The following is a 24,380-nucleotide window of genomic DNA, read 5'->3' on the forward strand; positions in this document are numbered from 1 at the left end:
GAGCACGTTCCCTTTGCAAGTCAGCAAAGGCTCACCAGCAGCTGGATCTTCCTGCAACCCCACCCAAGGGATGCCAAGGTCACCCCTGGGCAGGACTGAAGGGCAGGGCACAGCCCAGCAGGTCGAGCAGAGCAATTAGACAGGAGGAAGTGAGGAAAGACCCTCCTAAAATGCTGGACTTCTTGGCAGGAGTTTGCTCACTGTTGCCTTGAGCTCAGGACACACAAACTCATGTAGAAAACCAGTGCTGTGATGTGCTGGGGGTTCTTGTAAGCACATTTCTTCTTCTCCTCAGAGAATTATGATGCTAAAGGGGGCAGCAGGTGGAGGAAATTATTAATTCTCAACCTGACAAATCGATGCTCAGCTCTTGCTCTCCAGAAAAGACACTGGTTTGAGTTTTTGATTTCACTTCTATAGCACTATCAGTAACTTTTTTTGAGAAGAAACAAAACCAAACCCATCAGAGGCTTTTGATAGCTGCAGAGGTCCATCACACCAAGTGCCCAAAAGAACATTTGTGGGTTTAGGGCACAGTTACACTATCCCACACACCCCTTTTCTGGGGGGTAAAACTGAGTTCCTGCCTCCTATTCCCCCTCTACCCCATGCTAGCCCTCAGGTGATCCATACAGCTACTGGAAAAATTGCACAGCTGTACTGGAGACTGTGTTTAGATCAAAAATAACCCTTCCTTTTACATCCCCTTGCAAAATGGTAGCGAAATCAGAGCTCAGGTGTGGGCTTGGAGGGGAAGGCAAAAATCTGTTTTAAAAAAGCTCAACCAGTTATTTTTAAAATGATAAATATGTATCACATATATAACGAAATCAAATCCCCAATGACAGGACCCAATCAGTCTCCAAAATACTCGTGCACACAAACAAGCAAACACCCCCAATGTAATACAGACATGCTAAAACTCCAACCAATTAATGAGAGCATTGAGAAAACAGCAAAAGAGACTAAACTGGCACGTAAATTTGTGTATTATGGCATAACCCATTTCAGAGCCAGAGTGAGATCATGAAGAACTTCAATGCCCTCTGAATTTCCCCAGGAAAAACCAAAAGCAAAGGCAAAGCTACTGGGACTGCACCTCAGTTTAGGAGGGGTGAGAGAGATGCCCTTAAAACCCTGAGTGATCAGTACCTTGCAAACACCAAACCCATTTGGGATGGCAAGTTTTATCACGTAAAAGTTTCAGTGGCCAGGCCACAAATAATGTGGGAATCCTTAAAATCAGAGAGTTTTGAGAAAGCTGCAAAAAGCAAGCAGTAGCCATAGAATTTATCAGCAGAAAAATTATAGAAGTAGAAAGTAAGGACAAATAAAACAATGGTCAGTGTATTAATGCTTGGCTAGAATAACTCCCTAAGTTACAGAAAAGTTTATCTAGTGAGATATTAGGAAGTTTTACGCTTAATAATAGAGCTCTGTGCATTGTATTTTAAAGCTTACAAACAAGTATTGTATTCTAAATAAACAAGCATTGTTTTAACCAAAAGTACGTGTGCTTATAGTGGTTGGATAGAACTACTGTCAATATGCTTTTGCTTTGTGTGATTGGCCAAAAAGCTTTTAAAGTGAGTTGTAATGTTAAGTTCTTCCTCTACTGCCAAAGATGTAAACTACTAACATCTTCCCACTGTAATAAAACTAATACTAAAAAATAAAACAACACAAAACACATTCCTCAGCAATCCCATCGTGTTTGTAATTTATACACAGCCCCCCAAACCAGCCATAAAATCATACAAGAAATTTCTCCCAACGAGCGGCGAGGCGCCGTGGCTCAATGCCCATGGTTCCCTCAGAAGCCCCAGAAGCTTACCAGGGACTTTTGCAATGGAAAAGGACTTGGGATGCAGAAGGTGTTTGGTTTAGCTCAGCGGGGAGGGAAAGCAAGGTCCTGTCTGTGGTTCACCACAAGCCTCCACTCCCGAAATAGCCATCCCTGACAGCGCCGCGCGCAGTAAAATTCCACGGGAACGGAGCCACGGCAGAGCTTCCCCAGGCTCTGCTCACACAGCCCCGTCCCTGGGCTTGTCACCACGAGTCCCCTCTACATCCCCACACACCTGGAGGGTGGCAAAGCCCAGCTAAGAAGCCAATTTTCCCCTTTTCCCCCAGGTCCAGCCCATGCGCCATCCTGACAGTCGTTCTCCTTCCTCCTCTGAGCTCCTCGCCTCCCGCAGCTCAGCAGCAAACCCACGGAGGTGCAGCCACCCCAGAGCCCTCACCCCTTCTTGGCTAACGGGTTTGGGTTGGAATTAGGTGGAATTTGGTGGGGGAATATTTGCTGGAGAGGGCAGAGTTTGGGGAAGTAATTTATTTAAAAAATATGGATATTGATCTAGTACCGATATCCAACTGTGACGGACAAAAACTCTCTAACAGTTTAAATTTAGCAAGTGTGTGTTTATTGTGTGTGGGATCGCTCCCAGATACACACCGCACCTTCCAGGTGATTACAGAGGCTTTTTATCTATACAAGTATTAAATACCCAAAATACAAATACATATTCATAATTTTGGTACATCCCATTCCCCGCTTCGTATGCTAATCACTCCAAAAGCTATTAAGCATGTGTAGTTTGTCCCTTGAAATGGGTCGGTGTCCCTTCCATGGGGAGGGGTCCCAAAATGAGGATGTAAATGAAGTCTTCCTTGTTCTGACCTTTCTACATTTTCAATGCAAATATGACAACTAAACTGTTGGTAGAACTCCCATTCCTTGTCTTCAATTGGTTTCAGAACAGAGGAGGCCCACAATTGTCTTATGTTCCTAAAAGCTCTTTGTCAGTTTTGTATTCTTCATTATAAACCCAGCTAACTAAACACTGTGCTGACAAGCAATCAATTATTAGTTAACTACTAACTCCTAACTTCATCAAGGCCTACTCATTTATTATTATTATATTAATTAACTCTAGTAAGGCTCATTTCTAACTAAAATTTTAGCTCCTCTAAAATCTCTAAATTCCTCAAAGTTTACGTTTCAGAAGCAGCTGCTGCCCCTCACATCCAGGCAGTGACTGGATCTTTGAGCCCAGCCACAAACCCAACACTGCTCGAGACAAACCCCTTGTTTCTCCTTTGCTTTTGTGAATTAAAGTTAGCCTAGGAGAGCTGCAAGTGGGGGCTAGAATCTTAAAAAGCAAAACTAACCACATTTAAGAAAATTTTTGCATGCCTGTAGCTCTGCTACTCCTCACCACTTCAAAGGTACCAGGTTTCTCATCCCACAAGAAACTTTCACAGCTTTTTTTACTAACTCTGCCCTTCGCTCCACAAACACTTTTTCCTCTAATGGATTAACATAATTGAATTAAACTTGGGCCAGTTATTCCAGCAGTTTCCCTGCTAAGCTTAAAATTTGCTCCTTCTGAAGGAGGGCTTATGTGCCTAAAAGGCAGTCTGGCTTTTTCCACCTCTGTCATTAGGTCTAATAAAAGATATTACCTCTCCTCACAACCTGTACCTCTCTCTTGAGCACACTTGAAAGGAGAGAAATGTTTACCCAGCAAAGAAATGTAACTAGCAAGTTATTTCCCCTGACTGACTCTGGTACATTTGAAGGTTATTTGAGGGATCATAAAGAACTCATTCTCCATCCCAGCCCAGCGACTTCCACTGCTCAAAGCCTCAGCCCAGAGCCCATGAACTCCTATCCTGTTGCTGCAGCAACAGCTGCAACATCCCAGATGTGATGCAGGTCCAATCCCACATTCCCCAGGTGCCCAGAGCACCCTAAATCTGATCCCTGGGCACAACGGGTGCAGTGCCAGGAAAGGGAGAAGGAGACCATGGGCACTTTTTATCTCAGACACCTCTCAAAAAGAACAACACCTGAGCTAGAAAGCCTGATGTGTCTTATTATAATATAAAGTGCTGCAATTCAACATGAATTAATTTTTCCTTAATAGCTCTCAGCATACAAAGAGAAAGCTAAGAGCAATAAGGACGAGTGAAAGTGTTGACTGCTGAGGAATGAGGAAAACACAGCATGGGAGGGCTGAGACATCCATGGGACAGGCTCTGCTCTGCCCCCACCAGCTCTAACAGTTCTCTCTGCTTCAGCAGCCCCCAAAAAACCCAAGGAACTGAATGGCCATGCCATGGCTGTTCAAACAAGCCCTGAGCAAGCTGCTGTGCCTTCTGCCAGCCCAGCCTGCAATCACACACACTCTGTCAATACTGTAAACAAGATCATTCTCCCATCTCCCACACCTCAGGTGACCTTTCTGCTGAAGCAAAAGTCACACTCACTCCAGCAAAGCACTAAAGACCTAAACCTTTGAGCTGTATGGATGTGCACTGAGCAGAACAGATCAGCCTTCCTGGAGTTTTTATCATCACAATCACACATGGACACACACAACATTTCATAACCACAACTGAGAATACTTAAACCATTTTTAAAACTAAAAGAATAAAACTTGAGCAGCAAACAAGCTGGTGCTTTTTGCACCAAGTTCTGCAGTTTTCTTAATATTACTTTTACTGTGATGTCATGTTTAAACACAGCAATTTTTAATACTTTTTGGGCAAGGTTTTTCCACTGTGTTGCACTGAAGATACAGACACCTTTAAAAGTGTCATAAGCACCTGTCATAAGCAAGAGTCTTGGACTCTTGAGGAGAGGCTGCAGATGGAAATGAACTGTATAATAAAATATAATAAAAATTATTATATTAATTTTGAATTTTTTGAATATTATTATTGAGTGTTTTTATATGAATAAAAAGACTCAATGCCAAGGACTTAGGCTGGTGCCAAGCTGGCACATGCAGAGATACAGCAACAGCCCTGGGATGCCACAGCTGCTCAGGGCTGCTCCAAGCACTGCATGACACAGAGACGCCTGAAGTCCCCACTTCCCGTCTTGTGGTTTCCCTGCAAGGTCATGCAACTTCCCTAGAACCTGTCTAGGAGTGAACAGTCCTGTGCTGAACTCTGAGACACTGAGAAGATTATAAATAGGATCCTGAAAAAAAGAAAAAAAAATAAAATAAAAATAGACCTGGAAGAGACTGTCATAGGTCACCTCATCCAACACATCTCCTCTGAAGGAAAGGAGGAAGGAAATTTCCAGGAGGAAATCAATGACGTGACTGCAAATTCCCTGCACTTCTCTTTAAAATGTTCCCTCACCCCAACGCATGGAGTAAACACATATACAAGGAAGAGAGAGAGAAGTGAAACTAAGAAAGCCTCAAAATTTAGCCCAAATTCCTTTGCATCAGCAAAGCTACTGCAGCAATTCTTTAACTGACAAGGATCACTCAGTGACACTGATGGGGACACACAGCCCCTCACCCATCTGATCCCCACAGACCAGACCCAGGATCTCAACATGCTCCCATCTGGTCACATCCTGGCACATCTAACCCCACACAGGTGTGGATGCTGCTGGTGCTGAGCCACAGCAATGACACCTTGGTGAGGGGACATGCACAAATGCAAGCAGAACTCCAAACCTGCACAAAAACATTCCAAAAATTCCCAGGAACAGCCACAGAGCCTCTCTTCATTAGAGAATTCCCACATTTAATGCTGCCCTGGTGCACCCATATTACATCTGCAGCTGGCAGGCTGAAGGCACCTTGAGCAGGTTCTATTAACCACTCTCTGTACAAGAAATCACCAAACTGAACATCTCCTGAGAACTGGGCTAGAGCCAGCAACTCCTCCCCTGCTGATGCTCAGGGCAGGTCTGAGCTTTCCTTGTTAAAATAACCCACATCTCCTTGACAAAGCAGTGGCTTTTGGCTTCAAAGTGAAAATGTTTCTAAAAATTTTTGGGGTTAGTCACCAGAGACTTTAAACTGAAATTTGTCATTCTTCAAATTGAAGATGCAGATCTGGACTTTCCCCCTTTTTTTTTTTCCTTTTTTAACCTGGCTTTAAATTAGTTCTCTTCCCACAAAATCTCTCTTCTAGATAACAGAGAAAAGAGCAAAAACAACATATAAAGCCAGGATGGGGTAAATACCACTCTTCTGCTTTCTTCATAGGGGAGAATAAATACTTAAGGTGTGGCAGTGGCTCCACACTTTTCATTTTCTAAATTCAGACCACTACCAAACTCTGAATCACATTTGTACAAGGCTTTTTAGGAGGGTAGTTAGTGACAGGACAATGGGGGATGGTTCAAACTGACAGAGAGAAGATTTACACTAGGTATTAGGAAGAAATTCTTCCCTGTGAGGGTGCTGAGGCCTGGCACAGGTGCCCAGAGGAGCTGTGGCTGCCCCTGGATCCCTGGAAGTGCCCAAGGCCAGGCTGGAAAGGGTTTGGAGCAACCTGGGATGGTGGAAAGTTTCACTGCCCATGGCAGAGGTTTGGAATGAGGTCCCTTCCAATCTTTAATGCCCCTTCCAGCCCAAACCATTCTGTGATTGCGTGATTCTACATATCTGCAAGAGCAAACCCTAAATTTAACACGTATCTCCTGTTTTCTTCTTGTTCTTCTTTAAAGCATAATTTCAGCCATCCCTGGACAGTTTGGGGTGAGCTTGTGTAAATGCTGCAAATCTGCAAGTGAAGTGCCCAGCTTCAACCAGGACTCCTCCAAGATCTCTTCTTCTTTCTTGGGTCACCAGGTCAGGAAGCCATTTAAGCACTTCCAAGTGGTCCCAATTCCTGACATAATGAATTTTCTTTAGGAGAAAGTTCTTATCTATAGAGATAAGATCAACATCATTATGTACCTCCAATAAATAATTCCCTCAGCATCACAGAGCATCTGATACACAACTATTCCAGCAGAAGAGGGAGAAGGTGGAAGTAACCCAGGTCACCACTTAGAAAAGTAATATATTCAAACTGTTTGAAACAGAAAATTATTTGGGAAAAGATCTACAAGGAATGAAGATGCTCTGCAGAGAAATACAAGACACACTTGGGAAAAGACTCCACCTAGAATATGACCACCAGATCATGCTCAGAGTAAGAAGAAAATTTGTCCAATCTTGGCACCACTAAAATGCTCAACATAAATTAGAAAGCAATGTAATAGTCAGAGCATCTTAGCAATTTCCCCCAATCTGTTCCCATGCTTGGTAGTCCCAACCAAAATTATCAGGCTGCAGAAAATTCATTCTCCAGGGGAATCCAGTTCTTACCCATCTTTCCATCTACATCAGGCCTCCATTCCACCGGTCCCAAACTCTTGTGCCTTATCCTCCTCTCTCAAGCATCCACCCTGCAACAAACATACACAGAGGTTACAGATTAATTTTGACATGACAACAGGGTCATGGACCACTTTTCACAAAGCCTCTGCCCACCATCACCTGGGAAAGAGGAGAGCCTTATTTAGGAATGGAGAGCAGGAGTCTGCCTTCCTCTGCACACACCAAAGGTAACACCCCACAAACCTGGGACCTTAATGGTTTTAAAATCTTGGCGTGACCAACTTGCACTTCCTTAAGAGCAGAACATTTTAATTACATGATATTTTTTAATGTGTTTTTACGTGATTAATGTAACCCTAAAGCAATACCATCTTTAACACTTCAGATTCCACAGCATCCCTGTGGGGTAACACTCACTTGGGGAACAGACTGACAGCAGGACATGGAAAAGCAGTCCTGAATCAAAGCAGAAACCTAAATTTAGGCCTTCCAAATGGCAGCCAAGGTTCCCCAAGGCTAGACCAGCTTTCCTCTGACTGCATGGGGAAAAAGCTGAGTGCAGGCAGCTCTCAGCAGCAGTGGCATCAGCCTGTACATCCCTCAGGGGCGGGATGTCCCTAGGAGCCCTCCCAGAGTTTCTGCCTTCAATCTGCCCTCAACACCAGCACAGCAGTGGGCTCAGTGACCTGCCATCCTGCATTCAGCCAAACTCCTGCACCCAGTAAGGTTTTTTGGGGTTTTTTGGCCACCAAGAAATGAAAGCAGTCCTGAGCCTGCTGCAGCCTTTCCTGCTCACTAATGAAAAGCCTCATTTTAGACTGAACAAAGGCAAAAATCCACCTAAAGATGGGCACCTTTTGAAGGTGATAGAACACAACATCAAATTCCACTTTAAGTGCCTGATAAGCCCTCAGATTTCTTGGTCATAAACCTGTGTGACAGCACAAGAAAAGGGAGAAACGCCTCAAGAACTTGATCAGACTTGCACAGGGAGTAAGACATTCCTGTCCTGCAGTCACTGCAGGTTGCCCTGGAGTCAATGAGAGCCACGTGCTCCAGGACACTGAGATGGATCCTGGAGTGTTAAATATGAGCAACTGGTCAGAAGTGGTAGGAAAAGACACTTTAAAAACCTCCTGGCTTGGTCAAATCAGTTCAAACACAGCAACAAATCTGAAGATTTGAATCTGAAGAAGACCAGGAATGGTCCCAAGCATGGATTAAAATGATTTTCTGCAGCTCTGGTGCCTCGGTGCTGGGAGTACAGGGATATTTATCCAACCTATTTTGAGAGAGACGAGCAGGAAGGGAAGGTGGTAAGAGAGCAGCAGAGGCAGAGATATCCAAGTGCCCCTGAGAGCCTTGTTCCTTCTCCTGCAGCTCCTTCCCAGAACAGCACCATCAGCCTGGGAGCCCAGGGCCACCAGGAACTCTGCTTCGTCCATTTCCAACACCAAGGACGAGGCAAGGAAGTTACCAAACAGCTTGAATGGTTAAAAATCCTCCCTTGAGAACAAACTGGTCAGTCTATGCAGCACTGAATCAAGAGGGAGCAGAAAACCAGCAAGAAAGCGGAGTAAAAATTCCATCTGATTATAACAAGAGCAGGAAACAGCCCAAACCTTCACTTTTGCTTTCAAAACTGCTGTGACACTTCCAGGAATTAAGCTGTGTGCCTCAATTGCACTGAGGGCCACAGGCAGATAGCCTGGATCAACTGTAAATTCCTGGGACAGCCCAGGTTAGCTCTCCTATCAGAGTAACAGATTTTTCTAATGTCTTTCTGGAGACCTTCCAGACCTTTCCAAACCATATCTAGTCACAAAAACAAGCACCTACAGGAACTGTGTAAAAGAGCCCTGGAAAAAACAGGTGACATTTCCATCAGCAGAGCCCTCCCCTGTGCTGTTCTCCATCACCTCTGCCACAGCAAACCCCTGAGACCCCCCAGCCCAGCCCTCGTGAGCAAACCAGCCCCTGCACACAGGCAGGAAATCTCCACGATACACAAGACAAATAAAGGTTTTCTGTTGGAGCAGATCTCTCCAATGCTGAGGACAGCCAGCCTTCAAACTGGATTACAAACATTGGCCATTTCCGTGGCTTCCCAAAAATACATACCAGCAGCTTCCTGCTAGAGAAGGACAAATTCCTGTTTCTAGTACAAGTTCTGTCCTATTATTATGTCCCTTAAAAAACAGGGAAGGGGAAAAAATAAGAGGGCACTAAAAGGGAAAAATCCTTTTCCTACAGATGCTGTTTGAAGCAGCTTCTCTTCCCCCTAAGCTCCCTGATCAGTGCTGGCAGTTTGGGACACAAAACCAGTGAGCATCTGAAACTGGGCTCCCACTGGCACTGCACCACTCCCACAGCCCACAGAGCTCTGTAAATCTATTAAAAATCTCCCTGGTAAGCAGTGAGGGAGCTCAGCAAGGTGTTGGCTCCCAGGAGTGCTGGGGCAATGTGTTCCAGGTTTGTATTGTGCATGCAACAGACTCTGTCTGCTCCAGTCTGCTCAGAAAACTGCTGGAAGTTACTTCACCTGCAGGAAAGCCCAGTACAGATGCTCTGATCCAGGGGAAAACAATAATAATATTGTAATAATCTGATTAATATTATAATAATAATAATATAGCAATGATTGAATTATCATCATAATAATCTAATAATTGATTGTTTATCAGTTTTGATTTGCCTGAACTTTGCAGACAGAGTGGTTCAAATTCATTATGGCTCCATGAGTGCAGGGTATGAGTATCTACCTGAGAGATGGATGCAAGGTTATTCAGCCACTTTGAAAATTAATCCCTGCTTTTCTCTTTTTCTTCCCATACTCCTGGCTGGGAAGGGATTAAGCAAGACTGAGGTCAGGGGAGACAACAGTTCAGCTGTGACATGCCAGTGCATCCATGACTCCTGCCTCTATGGAACTAAGTTACAGCAGGGGAGGAGAGGATGGAGAAGTGTGATTTTCTCCTGGGTGTAAGGGGAGATAAAGCACAGTGACCAGGAGATTTACTGTGAGGAATTATGTAGGATGAAGGTTAGGAAAGCAGGAAGAGTGCAGTCCAGCAGTGAGAGCTGGAGTCACCTGCAGTCTGCTATTGATAAATGGGATTTACAGCATCACCTACCCCAAAAAGAGTTGTTCTTACCCCACAGAGGCTCAGCTTCCACCACAAAACACAGACTTCATGTCAGCATGTCTTGCCACTACTGCAGCACAAGCAAATAGCATCTCCCTCTGCAGTTTATCATCCCCAGGCTTCCAGGGAAAGCTTATTCCTGCCTGAGCACCACTTAGCTTTGGTTTGGATGTGCAGGGGACACACCACTGTAAAAAATAATAATAATAAGCCACAGTTGCCCCTGAAATAGGGCTCGGCTGGAAAGCTACTCAAACTAGCATTGCTAAAATTGGGACTTTCCTTGTTTTTTCAAGCAGCAGGGAACATGTTGGGCTCAGAGAGTTTAACAAGCAAGAGTCAGGCGGAAAAAATCTCTCCTTTTTAAGAGTTGACCACATTAACTTTCAGCAAGTTTCCGGGAGTCCTGCCAGAGCACTGGAGTTTTGTATACTACGGAACTGTTAAAAATATTATTGTAAATGTTATTTTCAAAAGGTTTCAGAGGCCAGCGCTGGGGTAGTGCAAAAAACAACAGCAAAGCAAATGAGATTGTTTTAATGGTGAGAACACAAGTGGATGTGTGCTGATAGCTCAGGCAGCCTGCAGGCTTGGCAAAGAGGGATTCAAAGGCAAAGGGAGAGTGGTTGAAATATTACAGGTTTGCTCTGAACATCCCAACCTCATCCTTAAAGTTTTCTCTAAACACTACAGAACATTCAACCTGCTGTACTTAGAATTGCCCTGGAACTTGGATGCATACTCTGGGATACACAGAAAAACAGCTAAATTTTGGTGCCACTTCGGACACAGAAGACCCTGCCCTCATGGCATTTTCCACCCAGGTTACCCAAAGGATATACCATGCAAGGGAAGTAAAAAAATAGCAATTTAAGACTGTGCATCTTTGTAGATGTAGCACTTAAGGACATGATTTAGTCATGGACTTGGCAGTTCTGGGTTAATGTTGCACTCTGTGATGTTTAAAGTTCTTTTCCAGCCTAAATGATTCTGTGATTCCATGTTTATGAGCATGCAGCTGGGATGAACGTTCTGCAGACACGTGTGTAACCAGGCCAGGTTTGCAGGTGTGTCTCCCCAGACAGCTCAAGGGACAAAGTTCATGAGCCAAGATGAGGAGAATAAAACCTCTCCTGACCAGGCTGCTAAGCTGGAGGTGACATGCACAGACCAGCAGAGCTCAGGGAAGGAGCCAGCCTGTACCCAGGGAACTACAACCCATGGAACCCAACAAGCAATTCTGTATCAGTACCCATCAGCTGAGGCTTCTTCTCCCCAGTTTTGGGCATGACACCCCAAAACTGCTTAAGAACCTTTCTCACCACATCTGCTGCTGGGAAAAGAGATCAGATCTGTGTTTAAAAGCCATCGTGCTCAGTGGAGGATTCCTTCAGTCAGTGACCCAGCCAGGGCAGCTGCACTTGACAGCTGCTTCTGGAGAAAAATCTCCTGAGCCATCCTGTTCACTCTAGCATGACGTGTACTGAGAACAAGAGGTTTAGAACCTGCCCGAGTCCTGCTGTTAACATCCATGACAACCCTCTAAAGAAGCCACTGAGATCTTAAAACAAATCCTCTTCTCAGAAATGACTTTTTATAAACAAAATGTTCCAGAGAGCACACTACAGTAAGTTATCATAGAGAGGTTTGGGTAGGAAAGGATCTTAAAGATCTTCTAGTTCAGCCCCCTGTCACTTTCCACTATCCCAGATTCCTCCAAGCTCTGTCCAACTTGGCCTTGGACACTTCCAGGGATGGAGCAGCCACAACTTCTCTGGGAACCTGTGCCAGGGCCTCCCCACCCTCACAAGGAAGAATTTCTTCCTAATACCCAATTTAAATCTCTCCTCCTTCAGTTTACAACCATTCCCCCTTGTCCTATTACTCCATGTCCATGTAAAAAGTCCCTCTTCAGCTCTCTTGTAGCCCCCTTTAGATACTGGTATTTGTCTCACTCCCTTTTCTTGCTTTGCAGTAATATTCCTTTTACTAAAGACAGTGCAGTAATCAGTAATGTATACTGGCAAATTAAATAGCTTTGATTTTCCATACAGATCTCAGACTTCTGGAAAAATTAAAAAAAAAAATAATAAAATTAAAAGGATTAGAAAGGACTCTTCTAGCAGAAAAGGTCAGACAGCACAGCCCCATCAGGTCAGAGTTAATCTATTTTACATGTAACAGACAGGTCAAGGAAAGTAAGTGTCCAGAGAGTACAAATGTTCCCCACCTCTTTTGGTTTTTATTTTTATCAGGGTCTGCACTGCACAGAATTGTGTCTCCTGAACTCACATTTTTTACAGAGAAACCACCTCCCCCAGCAACTGGTGGAGATCCCAATTTGCAGACACCCTGATTACACCCCAAAGCCCACCTCAGTCCCACTGGGCCTAAATCCAAGTTTTCACATTAGGCACTGAAGTGACCAAGTCTAAAAGATCCTCATCTCCTGCAGGCCTGAACATTCACCTCCCCAGACGAAGCTGAGCCAGGATTCTTTACACACAGCCCTGCCTGTGAGGATGAAGACCTGCAGCTAGGGGAGAGCACTGTCCTGCATGATTTTCCCTTCCACAGGGCAAAAATTATAATAATTGAATTAACATTATAATAATTAATATAATAATAATAATATAGCAATTACTGAATTATCATCATAATAATATTATTATAATTTATTGTTTATCAGTTTTGATTTGCCTGAACTTTGCAGACAGAGTGGTTCAACTTCATTATGGCTCCACAGTTGCCCCTGGTAGTTTTCTGTGCACATATGAATCAGAGGAAAACCCTGATGCCAGTTACACCTACTGAAACCCTTTGATTCCAATGAACATTCCCCTCTAAGTGAACACAGCATAGAGAAGGCATTTCTAAATACAATATAAAAAACAATGCAGAAGAACATTGTCATTTCTTCCTCCTGCAGGTTTTCATTGCCTTATTTTTGTCTTTCTCCTCAAATGACCAAAGATTTTGTGGGAGGGAAATTAAAGCAAAACCATGTATCTGGAAAAGTGAAGCTTCAGGCCTCCTTCTTCCATGTTACTGGGAAAAACAGGAAGGAGAATGAGCAGAAACCAAAAAGGAAAAATAGATAGTAAAACCCTCAGGTGAAATAAGCTATGAGAAAAGTGTTTGTCTCAGAAAAAAAAATCTTTCCTGGGAAAAGCAACTGGGAGAAAATTATCTGGTATCAGAAACAAAGAGTCTCCATGAATGGAGCTTTACACAGAGAGCTGCAAAGCCAACGTTGTGCCATGGAGAGCCTGGCCTGAGAGCTGGAATCTGCACCAGGCACTGGGGTGAGAGGCAGAAACCAACCCTGTCTCTGCAGCTTCAACATCTGAGTATCTATTGTAAATGCAGGTGAATCCAATGGGAAGAAATGACGATGCCTGACTCAATTCAGAAGGCTGAATTATTTCTTTATTATAACTATGCTAAAATACTATATATCAATAATATCAATATACTATATAAAAGGAGGATACTAAAACTACATATTACTTTCCCTGACTCTAACACAACTTGGGACCCTCTCTGAGAGTCCAGCCCCAGGTGGGTTGGATTGGCCATCAGGTTCAAACAATTCTCACTAGAATCCAATCAAGCAATCACTCCAAGTAAACAATTCTCCAAACACATTCTACACAGAAAAAACAAGGAACATAAATTGTTTTCTCTTTCATTTCTCTCTGTGTACCTCTATAAAAATCCTGAGAAGGAGAGAAATGTGTTTACCACAAGTATCAACTGCACAACCCACCTCATGGCTGACCCAATATGGATTTCAACACTAAGTGACCAAGCTCTGGACTGGGAAGGAGGGAGATCCATCCCATGGCTTTGGAGTGACATCGTGGCAGGATCAGGGCAAGCTGCTGTGCCAGCTCCCACGCTCACCCCAGCTCATCTCTGAGCCACTTTCTCTCCCTGAGAGGAGACAGAGGTGCAGCTCCCGGGGGCCATGCCAGCAGCCCTGTAGGGCAGCATGTCCCCTCAGGATCGATAGTCCCTGCAGCATCCCCTGCACAGCTTCCTCTGTAACGAGCCACAGCCTCCCCCCTGCAGCCTGCCCGCCTTCTATTGATCCCAACCCGACTTTCTGATCGACTGCAAAGCCCAGGCCTCGCCACTAATTGACCACTCTCTGCTCTCTCAGCAGCTGCCTGCTTGATTTGCTCCTTCTCTGTGGGCAAGCAGCACAACCTCCACAGCACCCGGGCAGATCAGGATCACCACAGCCGCCACAAATTTGGGCAGGTCCTTTCCTTGCTCGTGCCACTTCTGCCGCGCAGCTCTGGATTGAGATTTCTCCAGTGGGAGATGGCAGAGCTCAGTGAGAGCTCAGTGGCAAGCAAAGATTAAAAGCCAGCAGTGGTTTTTGGGCAGAAGGACCAGGTTTCTGCACAGCCCCAGTTTGGTGCTGTGTCCACGAGCTGCTGGCTCATGCCTGCCATCAGTGGGGTGGTGATAGGGTTACGAAACACGCATGTGGGGCAGCTCGCATGGAGGCTTTGTTTCCTTTGTCCTCTTGCAGAATCACATGAACTCAAGTGCACTTGCCTTCACAGAAACAAACGAGCCATCAACAGAGCGGGAACCAGTGCAGCACACAGCCACGCACCCACAGAGCCTCGCAGGCTGCAGAGCACACACTGCCCGAAACCCAGAGCACTCAGGGCCTCCCAGGCCTGCCCTGCCTCTCCTGCCTGCCCTTCCCCACCCAATTTTCCCAAAGCTGTGGCTCTGCAGAGCCTGAGCACAGCCTGTTGCTTGCTGCAGTGCACACAAGGCAGCTTCTTCTCTAGAGGAGTTGCCCAAGCTGTGCCATCACCCAGTGCTCCCCCGTGCCAGGCAGCAGCTCCCTGCTGCTGCACTCACTCTGCTTTATCCCCCAAGCCCAGTGGACAGAAGGAAAGATGATGACACTGAGGAAAAGGCGTATCTTGCCTCTAAACCCAGCTCAGGGCATTGCAGAACTGGAGATGGAGAGCATGACAGCTCACCAAGGCCAAGAGCAGTCTGCAGGGGAGGCAGTGGGATGAGTAATTTCCTCTCCTACCATGTCCAGCCTGGTGTGGAGCAATGGAAAGTCTCTGTGGGCATTTTGTCCAGCTCAGAGAAAGTCTGACCTGGAGACTTTCAGAAAAGAGAAGCCCATCACCCTTGAGAGACCATGAACAATCAAGGCAGCTGTACAACACCTCTGAACTGGCAGACCAGCTGCTCATCTGCTCCAAAATCAGGTCACTTATTAGGCACAGTGGGGAAGCAGTCAACTACTTTTAGAAGAAAGCTCTGGAGAAATACAGTTCAGCTCAATATTGATTCCCACGGCTCCGTTACAGACAGACAGAATTAATTTCCAGGATGGAAAGAAACATATGCCTGCGTATCAAAACAAAATACAGAAGCCTTTCCAGTCCTCCGGCTGCATTTCAATGGAAACCAGAAGGCTGTCATGATAGAAAGATTTCAGTTTTCTAATTAATCCTCCCTGCTGAGAGTTTAATGCTGCTAATTGATGAAGAGAAGTGGTGTCCAGACAGTGCTTGCAATTCCTTTTTACATCTTTAGGCCAAGTTCTCTCTAAATTAAATAGTAATAAGGCAGATTTGTTCCCTGTGTGCACTGTGCCCTGCTCCAGCTCCCTCCTCCCTAGAAGATGTCTGGTGGAGGGAAGGGAGGCAAAGCCATGTCAGAGCTCTTTACAAATGTTGGAAGCTTTCCTGGAAAACGTCATCTGTGATACTGTCACTTCCACAGGACAAGCCAAGAGAAAGACCAGTGGTGCCAGGGACACTGCCTGTACCATGAAACACCCTCCATGGATCTGGGAGAGCTTCTCCCCATGCAACAGAGCATCTGCTCAGCCAAGAGATGTCCCACAACACTTCCAAAAACCACACAGAATGTACCGTCATGTCAGGAAATGGCTCATCAGACCCTGCAGAACGGCCCCTGGCACCCAACCAAGTGCCACCACCAGCAAAAAGATGTCACAGGTGCAGAGGAAGGTTGGCTGCTCACCTGCACCACAGAACAGTTCTCATCCTTAACCCTAAATATTGATCTCACACTGGTGTTTGACCAGGAGACACCTCTGGATCCAGCAAAGTGATCCTAAGTGCAAAACGCAACACAGTCTCAGTAGGAGAAGGCAGTTCAGCACATGCCTGGGTAGGAAATTCCTGCTCCCATTTCCTACAGGAGTACATGCTCTAGTCCTTCCCTGATCTAGTGAAGGGCAGGATTTGTCCCTTTATTCTCAACACTTGGCAATTTCAACCTAAGTGCTCTGAGCTGCAGTTGGGGAATGTGAAATAAAAACCAAACCAGCTTAGTAACCATGCTGTGGTTACTAGCAGTGATAAACCAAGCAATGCTGATGGTCCCCAAGCTCTGGCCTGACACTCCAGCACTGCTCTGTTTGTCATGGCAATAGCATTTCCACCTGCACCTCTCTGACATCTCCTCTGGGAGCCTTTGCACACTGCTGTTGTAGATCATGGCCAGCAGAGCCCAGGCCAGCTGTGCAGAGGTCCAGCTGGCTGACCTCTCCTTTCCAAAAGGCTTCTATTTTTGCCCCCCCTTATTATTATTAGTTTTCAAGCCACCTACTCCATCATAAAGTAAAATTAGCTTATTCCTAGAATGCTATAAAAAGACAAGCTCATGCCTGCACAAACTGACAGCAAGTTAAGGGGAAGGGTCCAAACACGCCAAGAACATCAAGTCAAGAGCTTTTGGCACCCTTTTACTACAAAACCCTATTGTTGCAAGCAACTTGTGCATGTGCAGGTTGAGTCACGTGCGTGCAGAGTCCCTCACCTGCACAGGCTGCCTGCTGCTCCTCCTCAGTGCCCTGGGCAAACCCCTCCTGTCTGCCCAGCAGCCTATTAATAAATAAATATACACCAGGGAGAAAAGCTGCTCGCCAGAAGGGAGGTGGACGAGATGATCTAATAGGACCTTTTCCATCTCTTAACTTTTCTGCTTAGTCACAGGAGAAATATCTCCCACGTTGTAGAGGAACACGCTGCCTCTGCTCGCCTGCCTGTGCTGGGAGAGTTCCCTCTGAAGAGGTTTTGTTTTCCAGATGTTCACAGAGTGAACAGAATCACAGAGTGGCTGTGGTGGGAAGGGAGCTCTGGAGAATCTCCCAGTCCAACCCTACTGCTGAAGGAGGCTCACCTAGAGCAGGTTGCACAGGATTACATCCAGCCAGGTTTTGGATACCTCCAGAGACAGCCAACAGAGCTTGCCTAAGGGTGTTGGAATCTGTGGCATTGATGATTCTGAGATTGTAGAAAGTCTCGTCTTTCAGCCCCATTGCCAAAGCAGAAGCCATAATTGGTCTGTGCTGGTTTCCAGGTTGTTTATTCTGTTTATCTCTCACATGTTCTGCTGCCCTGCCCAGCTCTGTCCTGCAGGGCAGCGTGTGGGGCTCTGCCCTCAGTGGGATGTTACAAACATTAAATACCAGAAACTCCCTGGGCTGGATTTACAATAACGTGCCAATATCTGTCACCTACGTTGGACAGTGTGTCCCCAGCCTGAACCAACAGAAAAATGCCAACACCACAGTGAAACATGGAGGGCATGAAGAAGGAGAAAAAGGACAAGACACACCCAATTTCCTCCATCTTGTCCCCTTTGGACCCCCATCTAGAATCCTAAAATTTTACTTTTGCACCTGTGCCACACTTAATTATTACTTATCTCAAACACTCAGAGCTGGTAATTCATCCTGTAAGATTGAAAACTCTTTTCCATGGGCAGAGATAACAGACAGTGTCTCTGGGGGCTCTGTCCAGGGGGGTTCCTGACCCCTGCCAGGGTCCCAGACCTTCCAGGGCAGCCAGAGGGATGCCCTGGGTTCCCACACAAAGGAAGTTACACAACAGAGGACTTGCATTAGCCTGGTTTTCAGCTTCAGTGTGCTCTGAAGCACCCAAACAGGTCCCCTAATTCCTGTCCCACAGCCACGAGCAGCACAGGAACCTCATTTTTGTACCATTAGAATACTTCTCCAAGCTCTCAAGCCTGCTGCTGTCCAAGATGGAAAGGCACCAAAAGCACTTCATTTACTTTTGCAAAATGCAGGTTGGTAAGAGCACAGACAGCAAACATCCAGGTCAAGCCTCCTGTCAGAAAAAATATCAAAAAGCTCCAATGACCAACCACCCCAGAAATGGAAATGCAAGGAACCAAAGGGTCTGGGAAGAAGAGGCTCCAATGCAGCTTAGGTGTTAATGTTTACATGGCAATTTCCATTGGCATTGATTCATGACACAACAGCAGCAAGGCTCTCTCTTGGTTTTAAAATGCCTGAAGAGTGCAAGGCTTCCACAAGAGACCATCCTCACACATAAGCCAGAGAGCACCTGAGAGCCTCAAGGACACAGGTCTGCAAATTTCACCATGAAAGGAGAAAAAATTTTACCATATAAATCACAAAAAAGATCCCATACCATAAAAAAAAAAAAATCACAAAAAAAACCCCACAACACAACAACAAAAACAAACAAAAAAAAAACACCAAACAAAACAAAACCACCAAAAGCCACACAGCCTAAAAATCTCTTGCAACAAGACGAACACCAAGGGATGGGGCAGCTGGGAGTAGAAGGTTTTACTTCATTTTCTGCTAACAATGGGATAACCCTGAGCATTGCAAATTCTCACAGGATTCTGTGTTTTTCGTAAGAACGTTGTTCCTGGAGTCACATGATTACATCAGAATACACACTTCCCCTTTTTTTTTGTTAAAAAGAAGTATTTGCAGATGTCAAAAGTTGAAGTAATGTCTGAAATGCTCAAACAAGAAGGAATAGAGACATTTACTTTAAAAGAAATAAATCTGTATTTTCTGACAGAAAGAATGTGATCCTTTTCACCAATACTACACACTGGAAACCTATAGACTGGACAGGGAGTGACTTAATTTTGGGGAGAGGTGGGTTCCTTCAACATGTCCATCTACAAGCTAGGATCAAAAAATCCAGCTTTCCTAGCAACACCTGCCTAGAAATTAAGCAGCCCCTTTTGGGGTACCTTGATACTGGCTTTCCTAGCCAAAAGAACATTATGCACTGGGGTACAATATCAAGGCACTGCAGTTTAAAAAAAAAAATAAAAATAATAAGCAGCAGAACATCTTTCCAAATTTTGTTCCCACTTCTTTCATCCAGCATTAATCAGGGAAAAGCCATGGAATTCAGCTATGCCAGCTCACCTGCTGGCATTCCCTGCTCACCAAACCACAATATTCACAGCTACTGGTGGAGCTTGCCCAGCAGAAATTTACCTGATGGTAAAAATTAGTCTATAAATAAGATTTCTGAAAAAGCCTGTGTTGGCTCTCAGAGAGCTCATTTCGTGGTCTTGCTAAGCCTGGGGCAGCATGACCATGGCACTACAGGCACCTGAGCTGCAGCTGCCCACCAGTCCAGAAAAATAAACTTTGGCCACATGTTCAAATACTCACAAGCCCCACAAAGAGCAGAAGACCTCAGGTCACATTTATTTCCTATTTTTGCATGGAACAAAACCATTAAGACCTAGAAGATCTGTGGTGTGCTAGGCCATGCATTAAACACATTATATCCATGGAGATGAGAGGGTGAAGACTGCACTTGTGGTTAAATCAGCGATCTTTACCCATTCTGTCCAAGCTACCTAGCAAAGATGCAGAGAGGTGGGGGAGAAGATGAAGGGCATGAGGAGTTGTGGAGCTCACAGGGTGCTTGTGCAGGCAGCAGTGCCAAGCCAAGGCCTGGGATGGCATCCACCACCCTCCCTGGAGCTCAGCCGTGCCATTCCTCAAGCTCCAAGGCTTTTCACAGAGACAGCAGCAGTCAGCTCCTCTGCTCGCCGGGCACAGGGAGAGGAAACCTCACTGCTCTGCTGGCAGAGCCCCCAGGTTTCTGCATTATCCCAGCGAGCACAAACCTGTTCAGCCACATGGTTCCCGCTGAGCCCTGGCCCAGCGCCGGCCCTGGAGCTGCTGTGCTGTTCCCAGCACACATCTGCAGCTCCAGCCCTGTCCCTCAGCACACCAGGACACGCTTCTGCCTGCCCTGGCTGCAGAACCAACCCCAGCCAAGCTCCAGCACAGACCGTGCCCAGCATTAGGGGCTGCTTCACAGCTATCCATTCCTGAAGTGGCTGCACAGTGTGGAATACACCAAAAACCCTGGCTCCTGCCAGCCCTGCAAAGGATGGGCACAGCAAACCCAGGCACACCAAAATCCCATAGCACTAAAAACCCACAGCACCAAACCCAGGCACACCAAAAACCCATGGCACACCAAAAATCCAAGCACACCAAACACAGGCACACCAAAGCCACAGCACCACAAATCTCCCTATCCAAACAATGACCTTCTGCCTGCCCAGGATTTCTCTCCCTTCCCTCTGCCTGCTCTCAGGTGGCTGGACTTGGGAAGAATTACCACAGAGGAGCTGGAGCCTTGCTGCAGAGGTGTCAGAACACCTGGGGACCTCCTGCTCTCTGAAGCTGTTACAGGGCTCTGATTCTCTTCTGGTTAATGCTTATCCAAGGATGTCTGTGCTGCTGCCTTTGAACCACACAGGAAGAAAAACCAGAAAGTGAATCCAGGGTCTACACATAAATAAATAAATATTTTTAAAATAATAATCGGATTAGCCAAACACTAAAACACCTCTTGCTAAGACTCTGCTCTGCTGCATCAAAGTGCCCTATTTGAGCAAACATGGTCCAAAAAAAAGAAAGAAATATGAAATTACATTTTTGTTTGCAGAATTTCCTCTGTACTTCCTCCTCCTTCCCCAGAAAGACTTGCTCTAAAAGGAAAATACCACTCATCATGTTTCTATCCTTGCTTATTTAAGTGGAGAACCACAGTCTACAGCTCTGTAATATTATTAGCACCTTTCCCCTTTTTACACCAAACCACGACTAAATGAAACATGCTACAGAAACTAAACAGACATGGAAGTTACAGGTCCTTTTTTCCTTTTTTTTCATCCCCTTTTTAAAACAAAGTCAGTACTTTCTGAGACGAGCTCTAAAAACCAGATCACACATACAAAGAAACAAGTTTGGAAATCCCCCTCCCTCCACCCCCACTGCTATTTGCTAAGGAAACCAGATGCCCAAAGCCAGCCAAAAAATGATCTCAGCCATTCTTAAGCGAGCCTACAGTGCATTTTCATGAGTCATGGAAAGCAACAACTCGTTGCTTTGGTAATGCCAGGTAAGCAACTGGTCATCCATCCCCAACCAGACCTTCAGCAGTAAGTCAAAGAGCAGCCTGTGTCTTGACAGATTACGTCAGAGACAGCCCCAAAACAGAGCTCTGCAGCAAGGTACCTTGCAGGAGGTTTTATGGGAGATGCCACAATTGTGTCCCATGAAAGCATTCATCCCTTCAGCAGCCAGGATCCCCCAGAGCTGCCTGCTACAGGCAGCACGTGGAGAGGGAAGCCATAGGGGCAGGGATTAGCAAGAATCCTCTTTGGGCTGAATAAATTCTCATTTATAACAGGTTGGAGACACTCCTGCAGGGGCACCACTCCAAGACCCTGGTGACACTCCTGAACGTGGCCATGAAGGTGGTGATGTCCTGTGATGCAGCCTAGAGCCGTCCAACCATACCTGTCCAAGGTTTTGGAAATCCAGCCCGAGACAGGTCAGGGAGGTGGCAGGATTGCCATGCACCAAGGGGAGATCCTGCTTGACACATCCCATGTTCTTCCGCAAACATTTCCCCCTTTCATCACCTCCTGGTGACTCCCACAGCAATCACACAGCCACTGCTGCCTGGGGAGACAGGAAACTACACCTATCTGGCAACACCTGGCCTGAAAGGCAAATCAGCTTCCCAGGTGATGATGAAGTGGGTGCAGGAAGCCTTGCTTCATCTCATCAAACCTCAGTGCATCACACCACCTCCCTGGGACAGCCCCACTGGATTCCTGAAAGGGAAGCTCTCCAGCACAGGATTTCCTGGACACAGACTAAAACTAGAACTAGCTCATTCTCATCCAGAGATGAAGTCAGTTACAATCTTCAGCACCATTTGTGATAAGTCCAAAAGCCAATTGTGAAAATGCATCCTCATCCCTTACAGGCTCACACCAGATTTTATTCACACCTGTAATGCTGAAGTTGCTGAAATATTGGAATGATGAAACAAGCATTTTCTCTCTTTCTCTTGTGTCATCAGCCACAATGTGAGTTGTGCACGTCTTTAACATTTCAGCTTCTCAGGAAGAGCACTGTGGAGAGTCTCAGTAAGCATCACCAATCCAAACAAAAACAGGCAAGAACTGGCATGGTTCCTCAAATCCTTCTTTTTAGCCATGTCACAAGAGGAGCAAGCACACATCAGCCTAGGCCACCAGTGAAGCAACAGGCAACAAAGCCACCAGAAGCCCTCCTAGCAGAAAGCTGAGGAGGACGGGAGTGGCACAGAGCACCACTCTGTGCCCTGTGGCTGAACACCCAGGGACGGTCCCCTGCCAGCCCCAACAGCACCAGGCTGCCAGATGCCAGCAGGGCTTCCCTTTGCTTTCCTCCAGAAGAGGAGCAGCTCCTGGGGCTTATCAGGAGCCAAGTGCAGAGTTTTCCAGTGCAAAGCCAAGAAATTAATCTGACAGGACTTGTCCCATCATGAACTCTACCAAGGCACTTCAGCCACGGCCACCATTCAGAAGAAACTCATGGAGAGAGCACTAAAATTATGCCTTTCCCAGACATTTACCCTCTGGCACAGCACAGCTCAGGAGCAGTTCAAATGCATCCTGCAACAACATCCAGAGCTGGACCTTGACCCTTTCAGTAAAACCAATGATGTAATAAGCTAAGCACAATTCTGTTTATCTCTTTTACTTGCTACCAGCACCATCCAAAGAGAAATAACTGGAATATCTTGCATATTTCTCTAATGACTCTTGCTATTTTGTTTGCACCAGCACGAGGGACTAAAGACCAAGGAACAGCAAACCAGTGGTTTATTAACCACGAGGTGCTGAGGTTTCCCACAAGCCACTTTCCAAGAGGAAATCAACAGAAGGATTCTAGTAGAGGGACCAAAGCTGTAGTTTTGTTCTGAAAGGCAAACAGAAGGCATTGAAGCTTTTTCCAAAGAAAGCTCTCCGGGAGCTTGGCCCAATCTAGTACTTTAATTGAAGGATGCTTCATCAAACAAGCCCTGCTCCACAGCTCCACACTACACCAATGCACAGATCAATCCCAACAAAAGGAAGCCCAAATCTCTGACCTGAGGTACTGGCTATTCATCACTTACACACTCCCAAACCTCTCTGTCCCACAGATCCACACACCTCCCTCCAGGCACATACTCCCACAGCATAGTGACTTCAGGGTGATCACCCCTCTGCAGATAACACTATTATCATCAGCCCCCATCTGCATCACCCAGCTATAGATAAGTGTTATCAGCTGTACTCTGCAATGACACTGCACTGACCCTGCAAAAGAGGGACAGTTCCCCCCAGGGAGTGACAAGAGAGGAAGAAAAGCTGAAAGGAAGAGGGTATTTAAGGGAGAGTTTCTCTGCATGCACTCTCACTTGTTCTGCCATTCACCTTCACCACCTGTGATAACAAGTCTCGCCCTCACACCTCCTCCCCAAGCCATTCAACCCAAATAACCCTTCCTTATCAAATCACTGCCCCATGCAGGGGATGCCCCAAGCCTTAAATTTGTATCTGGGCAAGATACCACTGTTACAGGAGCTGGTGAGAGCCAGATGTGCCCATCACCCTGTGTCCACCACCCTTCTGCAGAATCCTCATGGCTTGGGATAGAGCATCCCTGTTGCCACCTTGCACAGTAAAAGGTGCAGACAGCCCACTGTGAAGAATTAAGGATCTGCTGAATTCTTCAGGGTTCTTATTTACCATGGATGGCACTGCGCTATTTCCACTTCACAGCTAGAGTGTGATGATTTGACTCCTGCTCAGTACAAAAGTCCCAAAAACAAGAGGCTGATGCACAGAAGTACTAAGCAATCTGCGTAATCCACCATCCTCATCACAAGGGACTGCCATGCACATCCACAGAACAGAACAG

The 24,380-nt window shown here is 45.9% G+C and overlaps 1 protein-coding gene across 4 annotated transcripts in view; it reads right to left on the reverse strand.

Annotated features, from left to right (window-relative positions):
- The window catches only part of LOC110484542 (mitogen-activated protein kinase kinase kinase 3), a 79,302-nt gene that overhangs the window by 50,029 nt on the left and 4,893 nt on the right, over positions 1-24,380 (reverse strand). For 3 of the 4 annotated variants that reach the window (XM_085563140.1, XM_021555283.3, XM_085563128.1), the window contains one exon: positions 7,131-7,210. In XM_085563140.1, coding sequence (XP_085419266.1) covers positions 7,131-7,134 — 4 coding nt within the window. In that variant the 5' untranslated portion in view covers positions 7,135-7,210. Of the gene's footprint in view, positions 1-7,130; positions 7,211-10,297; positions 10,342-24,380 lie in introns of those variants that run through there. The other variant, XM_085563134.1, reaches the window with a different exon arrangement.

The sequence above is a fragment of the Lonchura striata genome, chromosome 2 (genome assembly GCF_050655825.1).
Source record: "Lonchura striata isolate lonStrDom1 chromosome 2, ASM5065582v1, whole genome shotgun sequence".
NCBI classification, from domain to species: domain Eukaryota; kingdom Metazoa; phylum Chordata; class Aves; order Passeriformes; family Estrildidae; genus Lonchura; species Lonchura striata.